Raw genomic sequence first — 22177 nt, forward strand, 5'->3', positions numbered from 1 at the left:
TCACATTAACATATAAAATTAAGTTCTGGAACCCCCAAAAGCATCGTTAAAACAAGTCTCAACAAGATACAGCAAGTGAAAGTGCAGCTGGCAGAGACTAGCACTCAAGCAGCAGTTCAGCCTCGCTAACAAAGTATTGCAGGATGCCTGTTCATTCAGGATCATCTTCTGTACCTGCTCCAGATGCATAATTTTAACCCATCAGACAAACAGTCAATAAATATGCCATTCTGTACATAAATTATGCCTCCTACCTTCTGGAACCAATTTTTTTTTTTCTGAATGAAAAAGAAACAGTTTTTTTTCATTTTGCTCCATATCCCAATTTTAATGAGCTTTGATATCATTGTACTAAAAATATCTGGAGTGTCTGTAATTAGGGGTATCATCTTTTTGTCATTTATACTTCTGTTCTACTAGAAAACAGTGCTGTCTTACTGTTTAATAGTAGAGGTGGGCATGAGAAATCACATTAAATGTAGCCTAATTAATATTCATTTATTAATGTTTATTAAAGAGACCTAGAGAGACACTTATTATATAAATATAATAATGACTTTATAGGTTATTTAGAAATCAGTCTATTTTCTTCCATACTTGTCCTGAAAATTTGGATAACACATCCTTGATGATACAAATTCTGATCTTAAAAACTGAACCCCAACCATAACATTTAAATATGGATATTTGAAATTTCCATAATACATGAAAGAATAAGCAATAATCTTTATGTATGGATGGATGTACCAATGAGTAATTTAATTCTTGGATGTAAATTAAGAATTTGATAATAAATTAGAGTGAATGTCAAGCCCTCCAGAGTACCAAGCAATGCACAGAATGAGTAATTTACTAAATTGCACCCTTATGTCCAATAAGGAAAGATGAGTGAAAGCAAAAAGGAGATTGTATATCCTTGTTCAACTACAGCTTCCAGTGCTTCAGAGTTCTCCATTGCATTAGCCTACAGAAAAACTAAAAAAAAAAAAAACAAAAAAAACAAAAAAACACTTTTTTGCCACTGAATTCTAAATAAGGTGGGGAGGGGTGCAATGATGGGAGAAGAAATAGTTCTGCATTTCGTGAGTATGTGCAGTCCCTATGCCAGAAAAGTAAACTCCTATGTTGCCCCTCTATTATCCAGGTTGATTAAAAAATGCTTTACCTATATTCTAAAGGAAAAAATATTAAAAAGGCAACAGGTTGTAGCAGACATAGAGTTGATATGTTCTACTTATGGAAAACAAAATCTTGTAATTTAAACCTCTTTAAAAACCATCCTTTTCCATATGTGCACACTCTTATATTCTTACATAATAATGACCTCAACCACTGTATAATTTGTTTAAGAATTTTATTGATGGTATCTTAAGAAGAATAAGTTACAGCTTCTAAGGAAATACTTTAACTTTTTCACTTACAGATTCTCTCCAACTGAGTAAAAATACTTTTAATGAAAGCAGCTAATTCAGCCTCATAAAGTAAAGAAGCATATGAACATCAGCTTATTAATATATCTAATGAATACTGGCAATAGATTAAGTTTTGCTTTACAGGGCAAAATTCTTCAATAAGAATGTGAGTGAAAATGTAAAGAAAGTGAAAGAATGTGAGTGAAATTTTGGATATTTAAGCTACATTGCTTGCAAGACCTTGACTCTCATTCATATATTCCTCATTTTTATACCAGCTTACTATGATTTTGAGTACCTTATAAATAGATTTAAGTTACACAAAGAACGTGAGTGATCTATTATTATTTACTAAAAATTCTCAAGCATACTTCTCAAGAGAAATGTATTCGTGCTGAAAATCACACTTTCCATGGGATATGGGAATGGAGTGATTATACTACACAAAATGAGGGCATAGCTTGCAAGGTTCCCATCTCACATTCTATCAGGATACTAACCACTCTGTGATTAAAGGCAACAACAAACACTAAATTCTTTCTTATTTTATGCCTTACCATATTTGAATTCCATATTCTAAAAGACAAAGAAAGAAAACCTTTGAAATAACACCTTCCAAAATAGTATAGGATATATGAATTTGTAAATTTCTCATAAGGAAACTCTTCAAATAATTTTAGAATTAACAACAGGAAGACTTGAACACTTTCAAATACTTCAAAATATTCAGAGACAAATTGCAGACTTTTCAATATTGAGTTAAATTTTAATTGGCTTAGAATTTTGACATAAAAACACATTCCATAAAGTATGATATGTGAAAACTCTTTTTTTTTTTCAGTAAATTTTGTTCTAATGTGAGAGTAGGTAATATCCCATTATTTCTTAAACTATTTCATGAGTATGACTATTGGATTTCTCATTTAAAATCCAGTTAATATCATCTATAATATTTCTTCCTTGAGGTTTCACAAGTTTTATAAAAAGGGATTTTGGAGCATTTCATTGTCGTACTTTATATAGCAAGCTTTCAATCAGAATTTAATATATTCTCTATATATTGTAGGCAAGCCTTATATCTGCCTGCTATGAGCACTTTAAATGGGGGTCTAGAATTATAAGGGATAATTTTATTTTATTTTCTATGTCTTTCTCCTAACTCTATAACATGGATTAGTACTTCCACATTCCTCCTTGGCAGAAATGTAAAGATGAATGAAATAATCTCTGTTGTATGTATGTGGAAATAAAAATTTGCTTACTTCAACTTTTAAGAAACATTCAGTTAATATAGGGAAAGAAAAATTGTTCATTGAAACATTAAGATAGTCTTGTTTTTGTTTTTTAAGTAGGCTCCATGCCCACTGTGGGGTTTGAACTCAGGTCCCTGAGATCAGACCTAAGATCAAGACCTGACAAGAGTCAGATGCTTAACTGACTGACGCACTCAGGCACCCCAAGATAATATTTCAATGTAATTTGTGATCCTTTTTGATCAGAGAAATTTGTTTTGGTTTAGGTTTTGCTCTTAATCTCTGCATTATGACAGAAGCTAGAGTTTTTCCCTTGTATCTGTGATTCATATTTTCAAAAATTTCTAAAAAAGACTGATTTCCTAAAAAAAAATCAAAGAATAGGAAAATGAACCTTTAATACCTCTATTTTCAGAATATAAAACTCCATTTCCCTTGCCACTTGAACACTTCAGAAAAAGCAGTAAGTGATAAGAAAACATTCAAAAGCATGAAAATTAATGAATGAGGAAAATAGTCTGGCATATGTTTGAATTTAAGAAATACAAGAAAAACCTACTTTGGGACCATGGGATCTTTCAGATGGACTTAAAATAAATATTATGCTATAAGCATATTTTGGGTTCTGCAAACAAACACAAATGAATATTAAGGGATAAATGATAATGTTATTTTAGAAATTACTCACATTAGTGTCTTATTTACATTAAAAAACAATTCATTCAACACTGGATATTTGTAAAAATAAATTTTCTTTGAGAAGTGAAACAATAATTAGAATCTCAAGCCAGTTGTGATGGCATAAAGTCAAAGATGGCCAATAAAAACTGTCTCTGCTAAAAATGTAGGCAATCTTAGGTATCTAAAATCTAGGTATCTGGTTTTCATTCAGAAATAGTTTCTACTATTGGGCAGATTGAAGTCAAAGAAGAAAAAATATTTAAATATTAACATTATATATAACTATACAGTTGCACACAAAGTGGACAACTCAAGTGATGAAAAATAATTTGAGATCAAAGGTGGCAACATCTAATTATCAATGTCAACTTATAAATGGTACGCCATGCTTTTAAAAAAATTATGGAGCATGGTTTTCTGGTGAGAGATGTAACACAACAAAACTCACTCCTCTGAAAAAAAACCAAAAACAAACTCACACCTCTGGAGAATTGAGGAAGCTTAAGTAGAGTTGAACTGCAGAATCAAAATTCTCAATCAGTGGTTTCAAAATTATGCCTTTAAGACCCTAAGATTTCCATAAAGTATGTCAAGTTACTTTTAAAAGCCAGTGAATTTACAGGAGGTAATTTTAATCTATATGCATTGGATTACATTAAGGTCAAAACTAAAGATACATGAGTTGTCTTCCCAGAAATGAAAAATAGTGAGATTTCAAAACCTCAAAATGTCTCACAACCTTTGCTCTATAATTGTAAATATGTCTGTTCACAAATGCTGATGATAGAATGTTTCTTGGAAAATATTTATGTGGTAATTGACTCATACTGATGTGATTATACATATGGAATTAAGTGACAAGATTTCAGGTCAAGATTTTTCAGATTGCAGTAATTTCAGTATTTCAGTGCTGACTCTATCCGGAAAATTATTCTTCTCAGCTCTTAATTTCCACTATAAAAGGTTGTTTTCTCCTCAATGCTTTAATCTGAACAGTATTTTTAGCTGAAACCTCATAGTGACTTGAAATTCCATTCTAAAATGGAATTTCGGAAAACATAACAATAAAAACATTTTAAGCTTCCGTTCTTTCCCAGTAATGATTTTGGATAACTGCATTCACACACACACACACACACAAATGCACTCACTGTCTTTATAATTATTAACATTATTTGAAGAAAAATATTAGAAAAATGTTTCAGTTTTCTTAGGATTTTTGATATGTTCTTTGTGAAGGAAGCATTCTGTCCTCCCGCTCTCCCTCTTATTTATTTTGTAAACTTCCTGAAGCCAACTGTATAGTAGAAAAAGGTACTATTTTTAACATCAAACCTTTAAAATCTAGCGAAACTGTTTTTGCCAATACTTTCTAAATCATGTCTTCATAAATTTTTATACTTGCATTAAGATTATCTTTGAGATTTATTTAAAGTAGGCTTGGATGTCCATCTTTTTTTCCAAGATGCAAACTTTGCCTATCCTGCATCAGTGATGATATATATCTCTTTCAAGAACTATACTCGAGACTCAAGTAGCCTGAACAGTTTAGCAATTATTTTCTTGTTTTTACCTTTCCATAGCACGTTTTTTTTTTTTTAAAAAAGTCACAATGTAAAGCAATTTATATTATACTTTGGCCATTGCGAAATTTCAGGGTTTTTTGGTTTGCCACCAAAACCCATGCTAAAAAAAGAATTTGAAGAGTAAGTTAAATCATGTGAAACAAATCTGTGCTTTTTATATTAACCTCAAAACTTTTTTCAAGATCTCTGATTTTTTTCAATCTGCTTGTTACTTTCTCTTGTTATCAGATCATTGGTACCCATTCCACCATGTCTCACATGTACACACGCATGCACACATATTCACAGCAGTTTTTTTAATCAACAAAAATAAATTTACTAGAATGCAAGTTTCAAATTAACGTGCCCCCAAGGAAACATACTTCTCTAAAATGTATTTCAGAAAATCTTTTCCTGGCAAACATTGACTACAGGTAACATCTCAATACAATAATTCAGGGATTTAGACTCTTTAATCTGGGAAGAAATTATCTCCATTATTTCAGTATTTACAAGATAGCACACTATTGTATAGGAGACCCTCTAAATCTGTGGATAGAGGTCTCTGATCTTTCCTCCTAGCCTATGGTTTCATAGATATAACCCAGATATATATCTAGGATTTGCATTTGTAAGTAATTAAGACTATCCCATTTGGACACTGATACCAAAAATGTGCATATTTTTTGCTTCACTGGTATCAAATTAAAAATATCACTTCTAAGATCTGAAATCATTCAAGCTTAAAGATATTAAACAAACCATTTAGAATTACATGTGGTTCTATTCTCCAATGCCACGTGTATCCACAATGATTATTAAAAAATAGAAGATCCCAGTTAAGTTACGGTCATTCCATGGTTCTGGGAGAGAGAAATGGTGATTTCACCTGAAACAGCATTTCACCAAGAAGTAGCATCCCACTTCCATACATGATACGATTTTAATCTTAATGGAACAACAAACAACAGCAACATGTTAAATGTAAAACAGATGCTACAATCTTACAACTTCTGATTTAAATCAGGACCACAGTAAAAGCTTCAGAAGAGAAGTATGAATGCTTGACATAAGGATGATATGCTATATGTATATTTTATTTGAAATTATCTATTATCCAAGATTCCCCTTTGGGAATCAGTTTCAATCTACTCTTCTTTGAGGCATAACTGGTGCACTAACTGTTAAAATGTACACAAATGGAGAAAAAAAAAAGGAATGTTGACGATAATACATAGAGGTGGGACATTACATAGGAGTGAAAGTGGGAGGGGAACACTAACCATATTAGGCTTGGATGGGCAACAGCGCACAGGGAAGAAGCCCTTCCACAGCCACACTCGCAGCAACTGAAAAGCAAACAAGAGAGCCCAAGATAAGGAAGAGATCCCACTCCCTTATAGCATAAAGACACTATGAATTTAGACAGGTGTCTGCTTTGCTTTTCAAAAGCAAAAATCCCTAAATGTATCACAATTAAATTTATTCCACAATGCCTTTCAAATTAAAAAGCATTTTATGGATTTAAGAAATACAGAGCTATATTAGTTATTTTTATTTTACTTAAAATGCTTATTCAGTAGGAAATATAATGAGCCAATGCATTTGATTATGCAATTAAGATAGACATACAAATAAAGATGTAAGTCCATTTAAAATACATCTTTCCTCAGAAATCCCTGCAAAATTTATACTCAGAAGACTTGCTAAATTGTCCTTTAAATACATGTTTGCATAGAGCCTACAAATTTAGGAGGGAGAATAACGTCCTGCTAATTTGACCCACTGATTTCATATGCTACTGGCATTATTTATCACAACCTATTAAATTGTTATGCTTACGTGACTTCTCCAATCACCTATAGAAAACTATCAATTTGTTTATATATTCAACTTAAAAAATGCCTCTCCAAATATATATTTGTAGAGCTATTGCCATATTAAAAAAGCAAACTATATATAATACATGCATTTTTCTGGATATTGCAACATTAATGAATCTTTCAAATTAGCCACATATTCATAAAAAATCCAGAAAATACCAAGTAAATTGTTTAATAAAATGCACCTTATCCTTAGAAACCACATAAACTGATCGCAAAATATAACATAGAAGTTATTTAGTGCTTCAATGCATTCACTTGCCAGTATACTTTATGAATAGCATTTCTAGTGATTTCAAGAGAACTGCGAAATGAGCTCAGCAATGATACATAAACCAGCAGGCCTAGGGTTTTGTCTAAAATCTATTTTGAATTGTAATTACTTGAAATGTATCTACTCTATTTTATAACAAATAAGGAGAAGAAAATAAAATATAAACATACAACAAATTTGGAAATGCTAACAAAGTTAGAAAAGTATTTCCAAATCAAATTCCAAAAGGTCTCTTTTTCAAAAGAAAAGTAGAGAATGTTCCATATATGTGTATATACATATTTTTTTTGAAAACCGACGATGTTTTAATTTTTAGGGCTACTGATTGTCGGAGAATTTGGCTGTCACTAAAATGGAATCCTAGTAAATAAAAATGGCCACTATGACATTTGTTTCTTTTTGACTATTTGTTATAATACATTTTAAAAAATATGCCTTAAAATTATTTCACTGTAGAGATAATGAAATTCAAAGTTAAAGTATATCAAAATGTTAAAACACTTAAAGAGTAGTTAGAACATCTGTGAAGTACTTTGGCAGATATTAATGTATTTCTTTATAATCATATTATTTCATTAATATCTTAAACACTTACTGATCTCTTATATAAATTAACTTTTCTGTTTTTGTTGTATCAGCACTCAGATGAGAGTTTGGCAAACTACAGCCCATGAACCAAATCTGTAATTAATTTTTGGAAATAGGGTATTGTGGGAACACACATACTCATTACTTGTATGTGGCTTGTTTAGTGCTATTATGACACAGTGGACTAGTTGTGGCAGAGAATGTAGGGCCCGCAGAACCGAACACATTGACTCTCTGCCCTTAAAGAATGTTTGCCTTCCTCATTTCTTAGGCTATTAGTTTCCCAAGATGAGGATGATTCTTTGAGCTTTTCTTTTTCTTCACAGTTTAAACAAAATAAATAGCACCAGTAAGTAGTCAATTTTTTTACTGTAATTGGTAGTTAACTACAGCACAATAATCTCAATTTACTGTTAGTTATTAATGTGGCAGGTTTGCGTATATGTGTTAATTTCAAACAGCACAGTTCCAACTTAATAAATAATTAATAAATAGTAATTGATAACTAATGTATCTGATAACTTTTCAATGATGAAAAAAAAAGGATGATGTAATCTCCTAATAAAGTACAAACATATGTCTGGTTGAGGGTACAGAGTTTATAAGCTCATGTAGAGCTGTGTTTAGGAAGGTGATAATGTCACTGTGGTTTGCCATTACCCAACAGGATTTAATACTCGGCCTGTGTTCTGAGACTCAAAAAACACACTAATGATTCAAAAAATAATATTGTTTCAGTCATCCTAATTTGAAAAATTATAATACGGTTTTTGTTGTACAAGTTAATGCAGACACACACACACACACGCATACACATACTATTCTCTGTAACAGCATATCCCCCAATTTTAGTCTTGAAGAACTGACATCACCTTACTTATCACTAGAATTTTAATTTAAAGTTTTAATAAACTTTAATGAAAATATGAAATCATGTAAAATCAAATGCTTGCACTTCTATATTTTTCTGAGTCCTTGTTTTAGATTTTGCACTGAAAGTGTCTGACTTGTTTTAAGATGAAACAAATAAATTACCTTGGGTAAATTAGTTAACCTCTTTGTGTTTCAGCTGACAGCTATAAAACAGGAATAATAACAGATCCTATCTCAACAGTTTTGTGAAAATGAAGTGAGAGAATATATATATTCACTTAGATCAGGATCTGGCATATCATATATTTTGTGAGAAAAGCAGTAGCTATTTTACTCCCAGTAATATCATAATCAAAATGATAGACTAGATTCTTATTATCTCAGAGGAATTATTTTTTTCATGATCCATATAATATTATCATACTAAGTATTTCCATTTATAATATAACTAAATAGCTGATTATATTGAGACTGACTCATATAAATACAGAATGGTTAATGCAATTAAAAAAATCAATTCCATAAAATATATTTTCTAAGGATTTGATGATCAGAGCATTCTATGCATTATTATGTTATTAATAAGATTAAAGCTGAAGTTCCTTTTCTATGAATATCTGAAGTGTAAGAGTAACCTCCTAAGTAAATCTTTTAAAATAAACCGTGAGGATGCTGTCACAGTAACACCTCAGCACAGATGGCTTACATGCTCTTTCCTTAATCAATAAATACTTGAAGTACAAGTTGAACATGCTTACAAGCCTCAGAGATAATTCAGAAATAGAAACCAAAGTGTGCTAGAAATAGCATCCAATCTAATTTCTATGAGCTATGGCTCCACACAGGGCACATCTGCATTCTCCTTTTTTGTGGCACCTGGAAAGCTGTAAGGAACTGCATGCAGTCAAAACAAGATCATTATTATCCAAGTTGAAAATAGTTTAGCTTTTCCAGTCTTATAATAAAAAAATCTGTTGGCCTTTGTTTTAACAAGATATTTCGATTTGTCCTTCGGAAGATTAAAATATGATAACAGAAGCTTTCCAGACCCAAGGAAGATTCAAATAAAATTACTTTAGCCTGGACTTACACAGAGTTGATCAATATATGCATGAAGTGTGTCAGTGTAAGTAAGATAACCTCCCTCCTACCAAAGCAAGGTGATTATAACCCTAGGGAAGAAATTCTCAAAGATACTAGATCAGAGAACCAAGACTACAGGCTATGGATAAATGATTTAAATTCTTAAACAAGAGATCATACAAGCAGATAAGAAAAACACTAAAATCCTAATAGATAAATGAGAGAAAAGCAGAAAGAGTAATTTCATAAAACAGGTACTTTAATTAGGTAACAAATATTTTCAGTTTATTGGTTAAAAAGAAAATTAAAAAGAAGAAAACAAAGAGACTCTGTAGTTTATCCATTTTAAATAAACAACAACAAAAACAACTGGTGGTACTCAGTGTTAGGGAAAACAGAGTAGCGCTTAGTCCACCCAGAAAAGTGTCACCAGGCCTTTAGAAAGCAATCCTCCAAAACCTATCAAAGAGCAATAAAAAAGTTCTCACCTTCTGACACCATTGTGAAGCTAAAGAATTAAGATCGTGGGGTTTTTAGTCAAAATAGGAGCAGTCCTGGATGTATCCATTACTATATGGATTTTTGGGTAAACCAGGCAGGGACGTAAATGAGACAAGAACCACATAATGAAGTTTTGAAAAATGAGTTTTCATAGTATGTGTGAAGCTCTTTGCATTGTCCCAGGCCACAGAAACTTGAGAAGTTTTGAAACTGATATTATTATAATAATCTGGTCTTAGGACAAAGAGTGAGGTGCAGAAAATATGCATGAGGCTGGTCAAATTGAAGGAATTTAATAACTAATGAATATTTTGAAGTAAACGAAATGCTTTTGTGGACTCTGATGCAGTGAAAATCAATATGATTATATATATATATATGTATACACACACACACAGATATATTTTTAATTAGTGTGCAGAGAAATAAAATCATGACAAAAATGTTTTATTGAGAGCTATTGTTAGAATGTTATTAGAATCATGGGGCAATTTTAATTTTCTTTGATTTCAATTTTTGTGGATATTTCACTTTATAATCTTAAGAAAGTGAAACAAATTATTTAAATAATTTCCAGTTATGAGGTTTATCAAAATATACTGTCATTTACACTCTAACAATTTTATTTTATTTTATTTTATTTTTTTAATTTTTTTTTAATTTTTATTTATTTATGATAGTCACAGAGAGAGAGAGAGAGGCAGAGACACAGGCAGAGGAAGAAGCAGGCTCCATGCACCGGGAGCCCGACGTGGGATTCGATCCCGGGTCTCCAGGATCGCGCCCTGGGCCAAAGGCAGGCGCCAAACCGCTGTGCCACCCAGGGATCCCATCTAACAATTTTAAATGATGAAAATAATATCAATATGTAACATGTATTTATAACAGAAGCTGAGGACATTGTTCACTGATAATCGATATTGACAGTGTTGATCATTTTATAGATTTTTAAAAATCTTATAATGCAGTATCTTTTGCATCTGTGTCTTAATTCCCTCTTCTAAGATTTTGTACTGATAACCTGATGAAGCCAGGCTAAAATTTTGCAGAAATTTTTTGCAAATACTGAGCAAGGGATAAAAAGCATGATTATAAGGTATATGGCTCCCAAACTCTACTCTTCATTCCCCATGCTTCTGGCACAAAGGCATAAAATTATTCCACCATAAAGAGAAGATAATGCAAAATGGTTATAAAGTACTTTTTATTTTTATTTCATTGAATTGTGTTTTTGAGTAACTGAGTAAATCAGGGATTTATATGTGCAACTCAATCACTATTTCCAAGTCATAGTCTAGACACATTGGAATAGGATATCATTATACGCAGTAATTTTTCCAAACTTCTTTTCTAGTTCTCTGTTTCTTTCTCACTATAGAGCTTTTTATCCCTCACCAACAATTATAGGTGCCTTCCTTTTACCTCCTAACATGCTTTACTAACAATTGTCATACCTAAGCAAGAATCACTGATAGATGGGTTTTGAAACATCAGTGGATCTTTGAGTCTTATCAAGTTCCAAGCCTGTCATTCTCATATCTTGCTGTGAAATAATGAGAAATATATATTTATAGTATCTACTTCCCAGTTCCCAAAACAGAATTCCTAAAACCTTATAGATATGGGTGCCAGGAGAATCTTTTGTTCCAATATTTATTCTTTGACTCCAGTTCCTGGCACAGAGATCCTAAAACTCTTGTAATTTCCTGGTAATCACATCACAAAGAGCATATCTTGTTCTAATATTTGGTCTTTTATTCTGGTTCTTGACACAAAGCTTCTAAATCTCTTGGAATTCCCTGGGTGTTAGGAATGTCTTTTGTGGGACGCCTGGGTGGATCAGTGGTTGAGCATCTGCCTTTTGCTCAGGGTGTGATCCTGCAGTCCTGGGGTTGAATGCCACATTGGGGTCTCTGCAGGGAGCTGCTTTTCCCTCTGCCTGTGTCTCTGCCTCTCTCTCTCTCTCTCTCTCTCTCTCTCTCATGAATAAATAAAATCTGAAAAAAAGAGGAATGTCTTTTGTACTAATAAGGTGATTCTCGTCGGTCTCCTGGATGGAGGCTGATCAGCAGAAACATCTAGGTCATGAGTAGAAGTATAGAATTTTCAATCATACCCCTCATTCTCCAGAGAGAAGATAAGGGCTAGAAATGGAGTTAATGATCAATCATGTCTACACGATGAAGTCTCTATAAAAACCCCAAGAGTCCAGAGTTCAGAGAGCTTCCACACACCAGGAGGGTGATGCACCTCAATTCCATGAGCTTCAGGATTTTGCATTCAGGCCTTGCCCTATGTATCTCTTCAACTGGCTATTCATCTGTACCCTTTATCATATCATTTATTATATAATAAACTAGTAGATGTAAGTAAATGTTTCCAGAGTTTTGTGACCTGTTCTAGCAAATGATCGAACTCAAGGAAACAGGTCATGAGAACCCCTGAGTGTAGAACAGAAGCTGTGTGCACCCAGGGACAGACTACTTGTGATTGCTGTCTGAAATAGAGGGCAGCCTTGTAGGATTGAGCCCTTACCCTGTGGTGCCAACTCCAGGTCCTGTCAGAATTGAATTGAATTGCAGTCCACCCAGCTGATGTCATTGAGAATTGCTTGGCATGGAAAAACAAACAAAACCCACATACCTGGTATCAGAAGCATTGTGAGTATGGTAGTAGTGTGAGAGTATAGGACAAACACAAAAGGAGTATCTTTCCAACACATTTGCTTTTTTCTTGTATTTCCTCTTTCAAGCCAGAAATGTCCTATTAGTATATTCATCTTAGGGCTGAGGGTTCTGAGACTCAAAGAAGAAGCAGTTTTCCCAAGATCGCACCTGAACCCAAGCTGTGGAGGTCATATGGGGGCACCAGTTACTGCATTATACTGCATTGGAAGCCCAATTCCTTTCACATCTTCCAGGTCCTTTCCCTCCAACCACTCCCACAGCCACATTCCTCTCTTCTCTGTTGAAAACTTCACATGTTGTCATGGACAGCTCTGCAACAGACCTTTCCTTCTTCCTCTATCAATAGCTTGCTATTATGTTAAAAAGTGGATAGATTAACTCACAATTACATATAGCACCTAAAATGCCTGTATATGGGTCTAGCCTTTACTATAGCAAAATATATCAAATTTTGTTTGGAAGTATGAAAGGATAGATGTCATAAAATTACTTAATGACCCAAACTCTACTATTAGTCAAATGCATGTATAAAATAGAGTTCAAATCATATAAGTGACTGACCTAAATAAATTATACACATTTCAAGGATTTCTAAAATAAAAGCAAAACCCAAAACTCTACAGATCTAAGTGTGCCAGGTGCAGCCATCCCTTTCCTGAAGGATGAAGTCACAAAAGCAAGCAAACCAAAAAACTAACTGGCTTTAACTTTGGAATCAGGAACTGTCCTTATTTCTTACTCTGGAAACAACTATTAGGACCCAGGGATATCACACACTACATGAAAGTAGAAAGAAAGCTTCAGAGGATTTATCTTTAGACGACATTTCAATTGATCTATTTCCCAAGCTATACCTTAATGAAGATTTGCTGTATTTCTTTTAATCATTCTAATGGGCCCAAGATCATTATAAAACAAGTTCTTCTTCCATGAATGCACAGTTCAAGGCATTGATGCAGCTAGCAAATGTTATTGAACATGTTAGATTTATTCAGTCTGCTTATTCCAGTGTATATTTAGGCACTCAAAGTGAATTTCACCAAATATTAACCACCTTTTGTACACTTTTTGTTGCAGTAATAGACACAATGATTCTCCTTATTAGCAAACATTTACTAACAATCTATGTGCTGTGCTTTCAGAATAAGGAATTATATAAAAACAACTTTCTATTCACAGTATGCAATGATTCTAAACCTACCTAGGGATTAAAGCAACAGATGATATTTAAACCAACAAATACCAAAAAAGAATCAACAGGGCTCAACCTAGAACAATTAAATCAAAATAGCTTAGTTGTGGGATCCCAGGTATCATTATTTTTCAAAAGCTTGGATTCTGAATTTCCTCCCGTTTGACAACCACTGATCCAATAGGTACTCAATAAATACTTGTTGTGTTGAATGATGTGCCTTATAACATTCTTAGGGCAATTTGTTTTATGAATACAAAGGGAAAGGTTCATAATTAGCATATTAATTGTCTGCATGTTAATAAAAACTTCTGAAGTGCCTAGAGGTGCTTAAAAACAATTTGTTCTCTGGTAAGTACCTTAAATAATTCTGCAATTTGTTTACAGTGTTAATTTATATTATCTACAAATGAAGACTATTTTTTTAAGTAACTGTAAGTTTCATCCTGCTCTCTCTTTTTAGACGAGATCGGGCGCGTTCAGGGTGGTATGGCCGTAGACCTGCTCTCTCTTTTTAAACCTCAAGTTTTGTTTTGTTTTATTTTGTTTTTCTAACATCTATCTTTACAGATTTCTTTTAATGGCAAGTTTAATGTTTAACAATAGACTCTTTTGAACTTCTATATTTCAATAATAGCTTCCTGGAATAATTAGAAGTCATAATATCTCAACCAAAATAACCAAACTATAAAATTATCTGTATTCAGCATCTCTATTTTGCCCTTGTAATTATTAGACCAAAGACTTACATAAAGTTATATGAAAACAAAGCTCAGTTTTGCCACAGATTTGTCAGAAGAGCTTTCAAGAAGTAGATATTTTGACATAAAAGATTTTCTTTAAACTGTCACTGAGCTGGAGTAAATCAGAACCACATACACATTTGTTTATATAATTTTACATATTATATATATTACTTATATATAAACATATATAATATTTGTAAATAAGAAAGCTCATGACAAAAATAGTAGAAAGGAATAGGGATTAGGCTGGCGAAGGTCACAGGTAGAGGCTGTAGAAAGCCTTGTAGAGGTCTAGAGAGTCACAATGCACCAGGCATGCCATGTGCATTCATCCTATATGCCTTCCTTATCACACACTAAATGAACTGATACAATTTCTCTTCACTCAATGAACTGATACAATTTCTCTTCACTAACTTAAATTTAACATTTCTGTAACAATATTTCTGTATTCATTAAAGTGAAGATAATCATATTCTCTATTCTATTCTTGTACCAATGGTTAAAAATATAGTACTAATTATGTTACTTTGAAATGACATGTCTCACTATTAGAATGTCCATGCTATGAAAGTAAGAAGCATTCAATCCCATTAAAAAAGCAAACCCTACAGGTCACCAAGTTTAGAAAAATCTATTTTAGTGAGTCATAACAAAAAGAGGTTACACAATACACCTAGTACTTTTGCAAAAAGTGGTTCCAGTGCGATATTTTGAACAGAAAAATCAGTTTCACCTTTTCATACATTGCTTAAATGTTTTTTATATTATTCAAATTTAAAGAACTAAAAGTCACTACTATATTATTGTACACATATATACACATTTATATATGTCATATGGATTTATATATACATGAAAATGCATATAAATATAATATATACATAAATATGTGTAAGCTATAATTTAGATATGGTCAATAAAATACTGATGCCTTTTTACTATATCTAGTCTACATACTCTTATCAATATCTATATTTTGAAGCTAATGTCCATCTTGTCAGGTCAGATGGAAAAATGTACATTAGAGGTCATATCACCCCTAAGGATGGCTCAACTGGCCAGAACATGTAGGCTGAAGCTCAATGGATAGGAATGATTGCTTATTATTCAAAGGAAGCTGTAGGACAAGTAGTTAATCAGCACCACCTTAAAGATATATATACCTAATGAAATCTCTAACATGAAAAAAGATATATATATATATATATATATATATATATATATATATATATATTCCTATTATTTTTTTGGTCCACAAATGGCCATTTTAATGAAGAAAACCATGATAATTTACAAATAAATCACTTTTTGGGCCAGAGCCAGGAGGGTTGAGGGCAGAAAGGAGGTGGAGGCCGTTGGGAGTCTGGGGCCATGAGCTCAGCACCTTCACAACCAATCCTACCCAGGCTCTCATAGGCTGGGCAAGCCCCAGAGGACCCTGGCCCCTGCCCCTTGACTCCCACTACTCATTTTCTAGTGGGAAGTTCTTGGGTTAACTTCAGGACAGAAGGTGGAGAAGGAAGGAATATTTATATATTCTTCATGTTAGAAATTTATATATATATATATAATTAGATTATATATATATATTATATAATTATATATTAAAATTAGATTTCAAGTCTTTTGATATGGAACAAACCATATCAAACCTCCAGGGACCAGAGGATATGGTCCCTGGAAGACCAGAGGAACACCTACTAGCATGACCTCCTAGGCCTCCAGTCAATGGTGTCCACATTTTCAGAAGACTGCTGCACCAAACTTTGCCCCTAAAATCCTCACTTGAAAGCCATCAGGGAGTTCAGGACTTTTAAGCAGTAGCTCCCTACTCTCTCAGATAGAACCACACCAATAAATTTGTGTCTATCTTTCTTCACTTCAAAAGCTTAGTGTAAGTTTTTATTGGCTTGTTGTGCATCTGGTGGATGAACTCTCCCTTCAGTTCAGTTATAATCTTCTAAAAGCTCAACTTCTTCCTCAGATAGCAAATAAGAAATAGATATTGTGGGCATTATATAGGTAGGACATACTATAAACTGATATTTGACCTCAAAAACTGGCAAACAGGTAGGTAATAGGAAAAGTTTTCTACTAAAACCACTAAAAATGCATTTTTTCACCTCTATCTCAACCTCATTCCCCCTTTTTTTCTTTCTTATCTCTCACTTTTCTGACATTGTAAAGATATATTATTTCATAAGTTATCTGATAAGACAAAATTCATCTTAAACAATTTTTATCCTTTAACTTCAAAATTATATGGTTTATTTCACAAATGAATAAAATCAAAGTGATACTGATTTAAACTAGTTTCATTTAAGCTCTGTAGTAATTGACCCGAGTGGTCAATTGGTCCAGACTTTATCAATATATACCAACTTCCCTAATTTTTATCCACTCTTCCAACTTAGGACCAACTAGAAGAAGTCAAACATGCTACTCTAATCAATCCCACAGGATGTTCTATTTCTAGTTAGACCACTTCCATCTACCACATGACAATAACTTCCAATCGTGGCAAAACTAAAGCCTTTCCTTCTTTTCATTACAAAGCATTTACACTCCTCTGCCTGTCTTTGGGTTTCTGCCAGATGCAAGTGATGGTGGTTGATTCCCTTGCTATAGCAATCTCTTAATAAATAGTCTTTGCTTGTTCTCATTTGGGTGTTTTTTGTTTATTTCCACAGAAGAAATAATCTTTACTAGTTCAATAAAGGAAAATTACATAGATTTATCTTTGCAATCAACTGGCATCTTAGTTCTGTTCTGACACAATAATAGTGTTGATATACAAAATACTGAATCATGTGTTGCTTTCTTCTGTGTGATGATGCCATCACTGAGCAAACATCAATTACCTCCATTTGTAGAAGCCTAAAGTAACCACTGAGCTCTTCTATCCCAGTCATTTCACTGCTGAAACAGGTCTATCTCTAAAGCTTATTTGAGGGGAGTGTGTGACTCTCATGACTAACCTGTCTGTGCTTAACTATTTGCAGTTTTGAGAGAAGTAGAGAGTTAAAAGTAAGGACAGATTGTGAAAAAAGTGATGTTAATTTTGCCAGCTTAAAAAAATGTTTTAAGCACAGCTCTGATAGTAACATTTGCTTTAAACAGCCATTTGTCTTAATGAAAAAATAATATCATTTTAAAACAAGTGGGTCTGATATTTCCCACACATTTCTTCTCCCTTCCCTTATATTCCCTTTCACTAATATCAGAAAGGGAGACAGAACATAAAGACTCCTAACTCTGGGAAACGAACTAGGGGTGGTGGAAGGGGAGGAGGGCGGGGGGTGGAGGTGAATGGGTGATGGCACTAAGGGGGGCACTTGACGGGATGAGCACTGGGTGTTATTCTGTATGTTGGCAAATTGAACACCAATAAAAAATAAATTTATTATAAAAAAATAAAATAAAAACAAGTGGGTCAAAAAGAGGAAACTAATCAAAGAATAAGCATATGTAAGTTCTGATTTATTTAGCTCCCTCCATTATGGCTGTTGAATATTGTTTCAGAGTTGAATCACTATATCAGCATTAAACTTACAAGGTAGAGATAAAGGTAAAATTAACAATTGCATCCCATGCAAAACAAATATTACTAAAAAGTAAACAAAACTTGACACTTCTAATAATATATCTTTACTATATGAAGAACTAAGATCCCATTAATTTAAATAGGTAAAGAGCATGTATATATAATTTATGAAACTGGTAATAAAGTAGCTGATGGGGGATCCCTGGGTGGCTCAGCAGTTTGGTGCCTGCCTTTGGCCCAGGGTGCAATCCTGGGGGTCCCGGGATTGAGTCCTGCATCGGGCTCCCAGCATGGAGCCTGCTTCTCCCTCTGCCTGTGTCTCTACCTCTCTCTCTCTCTATGTCTATCATGAATAAATAAATAAAATCTTAAAAAAATAAAGTAGCCGATGCCTACAGTTATTGTATATATATTAATAAACATATTAAATTTCAAAAATAAATGCAATTAAAAATACAGAACTATTGTTTTCCTGTTAAATTAGCAGACTGGCTAGTTTGTGAACCACCAGGAAATGTCACACACTGATGGAAGGAATGGTAATTTGTACAATGATTCAGGAGGGCCATTTGTCACTATGTATCAACAATCTTAAAAATATTCATATTCTTATGAATCAATCCTTATTTTGAATTATACAAATACATTCTATGGACATCAAAGACAGATATAGTAACTCCTCTCCTCATAACAATAAAAACAGAAAAGAAACAAATAATACCAAAGGAAAAGCATATGGAAAAAGTTAGACATTAGAGTATCAAAGATCTACTAAAATTTACTTTTAAAATGCTTTTAATCACACAAGGAAATTTTATATTTTTATATTGTCAAGGAAAATAGCAAATAAAACTATAAGTTATGAATTAAACCTTATATATAAAAAGATCTTAATACGTGTGCAAAACATGAATATTGATTGCTTCTGGTGGATAAATATGATTTTCTTTCTGTATTTTGTCTTCCATATTCTCTATAGTTTTTAATCAGAAAATTAAGAAATGCAAATATAAATAAAATATCAGCTAGTAAGATATTAGGACAATCATCTTAACTGTGCCCACTATGTAAAGTGCAGTGCTAAATGTAGACTGAAATTTATAGAAAAGGCTGACAGCAAGAGACCTTGGGAATGTCAAAATAATGATATCTAAGGATGCTCATCTAAGGAAATGGACATTAATCTAAAGTTGAAGACATGTTGGAACATAGCTAAAGCAATCCAGCAATTTGCATATTTGATGTCTAAGGAATTATAATATAATGGGTGGGCAGATGGAAGCAGGATTGATAGTGATTTCCACTTCAGGATATATGATGTACTGAGATGATCCTCTGATAGACTTCCAAACTGAGTTACTTAGGAGTCCTCTAAGAGCGAGGGTTTTCAAAGGATTGGAGACATAGCAGCAGGATTCAATCACCCTGGTGTTGGGAAATGATGGAAACAAAGGGCCAAACTACACAGGTTGCAGCCAGAAAGATGAGATGTACGTAGGATTTTACATCTCAATTTCTGGGATCAACATTTAGAAGCCTCAGAGCTTGGGCAGAAAAACACTGGATGGTAAAATAGACATTCAAAATATCAGAGAGGAAGACGGTTGGGGATGATAAAATAGATGAAGGGGATTAAGAGGTACAAACATCCAGTTATAAAATAAATGTCATGAGGATGAAATAAATGCACAGCATAGGGAATGTAGTCAAAAATATTGTATGGTGAACATGAACATTGTGAACATTTCATAATATATATAGTTGTTGGTTTACTATATTGTGTACCTGACACTAGTATAATAGTGTGTGGCAGGCACATCAATGACACTTCGATTAAAAATAAATAAATATTAAATAAAAAGGAATGCTACATTGGTTAATATCCAGCAACCAAAGGTTTAAATTAATTTTCAAATGATGAAAAAATACAAGCATTTGGTGTCAAAAGATCTATAATGACTATATTATAAAACTACAAAGAAAAAGTATTTTCCCATTGGAGCTAGAGAGTGATGGTACAAATAGCACAGGTTTGAAATGATCAACTATAGATTTTTAGGGTTCCAGGAAAGCCTGGGTTTATGCTGTCCCATGATATTACAAATGGCTAGAGAAGAGATAAATCTAGAAGACCACAATATGTACATTTGAAATAGCTGGAATAGGACTAGATCAGAGAGTCAGATAGTGACATCAAAATAAATCAAGAGGTCCTTATGTACTAGAAAACATGTAAGTCATACAAATGTAGAATTCTGATTTATCATATATTTGTCTTATCAAAATTTATATATAAACAATGGTCAATATCACTTATGTACATACTGAATTCATGCTGATTTGAGGATAACTTATTGGATTTTTACATCATCTTTGGCATGATGAGACAGAAATTAGTCATTTGCATGGTAAATTTCATCTTAAAAGTTTTCTGAGGAAGACTGGACCTATAGATTGACATTCTGGCAATTACACTGTTAAAAAATTTAGGAGAATCAGAATAATTTTACAGATTTAATATCTACACTGCTTAAATATTTGTGCTGAACTTGGTATTCTTAGAAAAGTAGTATGTTATTGGCATATGAAGATCTCTCAAACAACTTTAGCAGTGAGGATTTGTGGTAAGGATTCTAGAAGGCTAAGAAAAAAATAATATTAACATATACAATTTTTCACTTAATTTTATATTCCTACATATTTTTAAAGATGTTTGCTCAAATATTTGCTCTGTGATTGGCTGTATGATTACCTTTACATTCTTACCTGTACTATTTCTCCGTATTTTGTACCAGGTATCTCTTTGTATTAAACAGTCAAAATATTAAACAATTAAAATACTAAAGCAGAGTTACTTGACTTCAGTTGAAACTCAGCATATATTTTTTTAATGTTGGCACACTGTATATATTATCTATTGGTTTAAACAATGCCTATCAAATTTGCTTCAAGAAAATCAATGAAACAGGCATAGAAATGTCAAAGCAGCAGTAGGATTTCCAGATGTCAGAAGCATGGAGAGCTCTGGGAGGGGAGAGAAGAGGTGTTTGTGAGATACATGAGATATTTGAATCCTATGGAATGTTCAGTCTGGAGGGACCCTGAAAAGGAATTATATTGTTGGTCTAAGAACAACCTAAAAAAAAACAGTCTTTCCTTCACTAATCACCACAAACAGGTCCCACTTTGCCACCTTGACATCTTGTCTTTCAAGATGTATGTGGTGGTGTGAAGAGGAGACAAAAACAAACAACCTGTGATGAAGTTTAACCCATCTTTCTCCTTTAGATCTACCTTAACTCAAGAGAACTCAATAATGACCATGATGGAGATGTGGAATCCAATGCCAGACCATAAGAATGGGAAGAAAAGATAACAGGTCATTAAAAAAATAAACAAATGAAAGAGTGATCTAAAGAGCAGAATCCCCAAAATAAGCATTAAAATTCACTGACATTGTTATGTGGTATTGATGGCTTCAAGAGAGTAGAGAAATGCCTGTAGACTATTAAGAGCAAATGCATGCCAAGATCTAAGAGAACACTGCCATTTTTCTGTAAGATTAAAAAGTCAGGGGAGTAAGAAATAATGAGAAGCAAGAAGTGAGCTAAAGCAAAAAGATTTTTTGGTAAGCAAGATAATTAGAATATAATATGTTTTGTAGCACTAAAACTATCACAGACATCAGATATATCTAACCTCAATTCCTCCCATAGCACAATAAAAAAATGCGGCTGTTTGAAACTCAGTTGCTAATCCATTAGAAACATTTCTTTCTTTGCAGGTTTATGCAAGTTTTTAAAAAGAGCACAGATCTTAAACAAATGTGGTTTTTAGCCGGTGCTTAAAATCATTTGGAACATTTTATTGTCATTTGCTTCATTTCTCAGCA

General features: G+C 33.0%; 1 protein-coding gene across 6 annotated transcripts in view; it reads right to left on the reverse strand.

The window, feature by feature from the left end:
• Positions 1 to 22177, reverse strand: part of EPHA5 (EPH receptor A5) — a 346405-nt gene that overhangs the window by 51201 nt on the left and 273027 nt on the right. For 4 of the 6 annotated variants that reach the window (XM_072775217.1, XM_072775220.1, XM_072775218.1 and 1 more), the window contains exon 9: positions 6195 to 6260. The exons of the other annotated variants lie outside the window; for them this stretch is intronic. In XM_072775217.1, coding sequence (XP_072631318.1) covers positions 6195 to 6260 — 66 coding nt within the window. The remainder of the gene's footprint in view (positions 1 to 6194; positions 6261 to 22177) is intronic. 6 annotated transcript variants of the gene reach the window in all.

Source organism: Canis lupus, chromosome 14 (assembly GCF_048164855.1).
Source record: "Canis lupus baileyi chromosome 14, mCanLup2.hap1, whole genome shotgun sequence".
Lineage (NCBI taxonomy): Eukaryota > Metazoa > Chordata > Mammalia > Carnivora > Canidae > Canis > Canis lupus.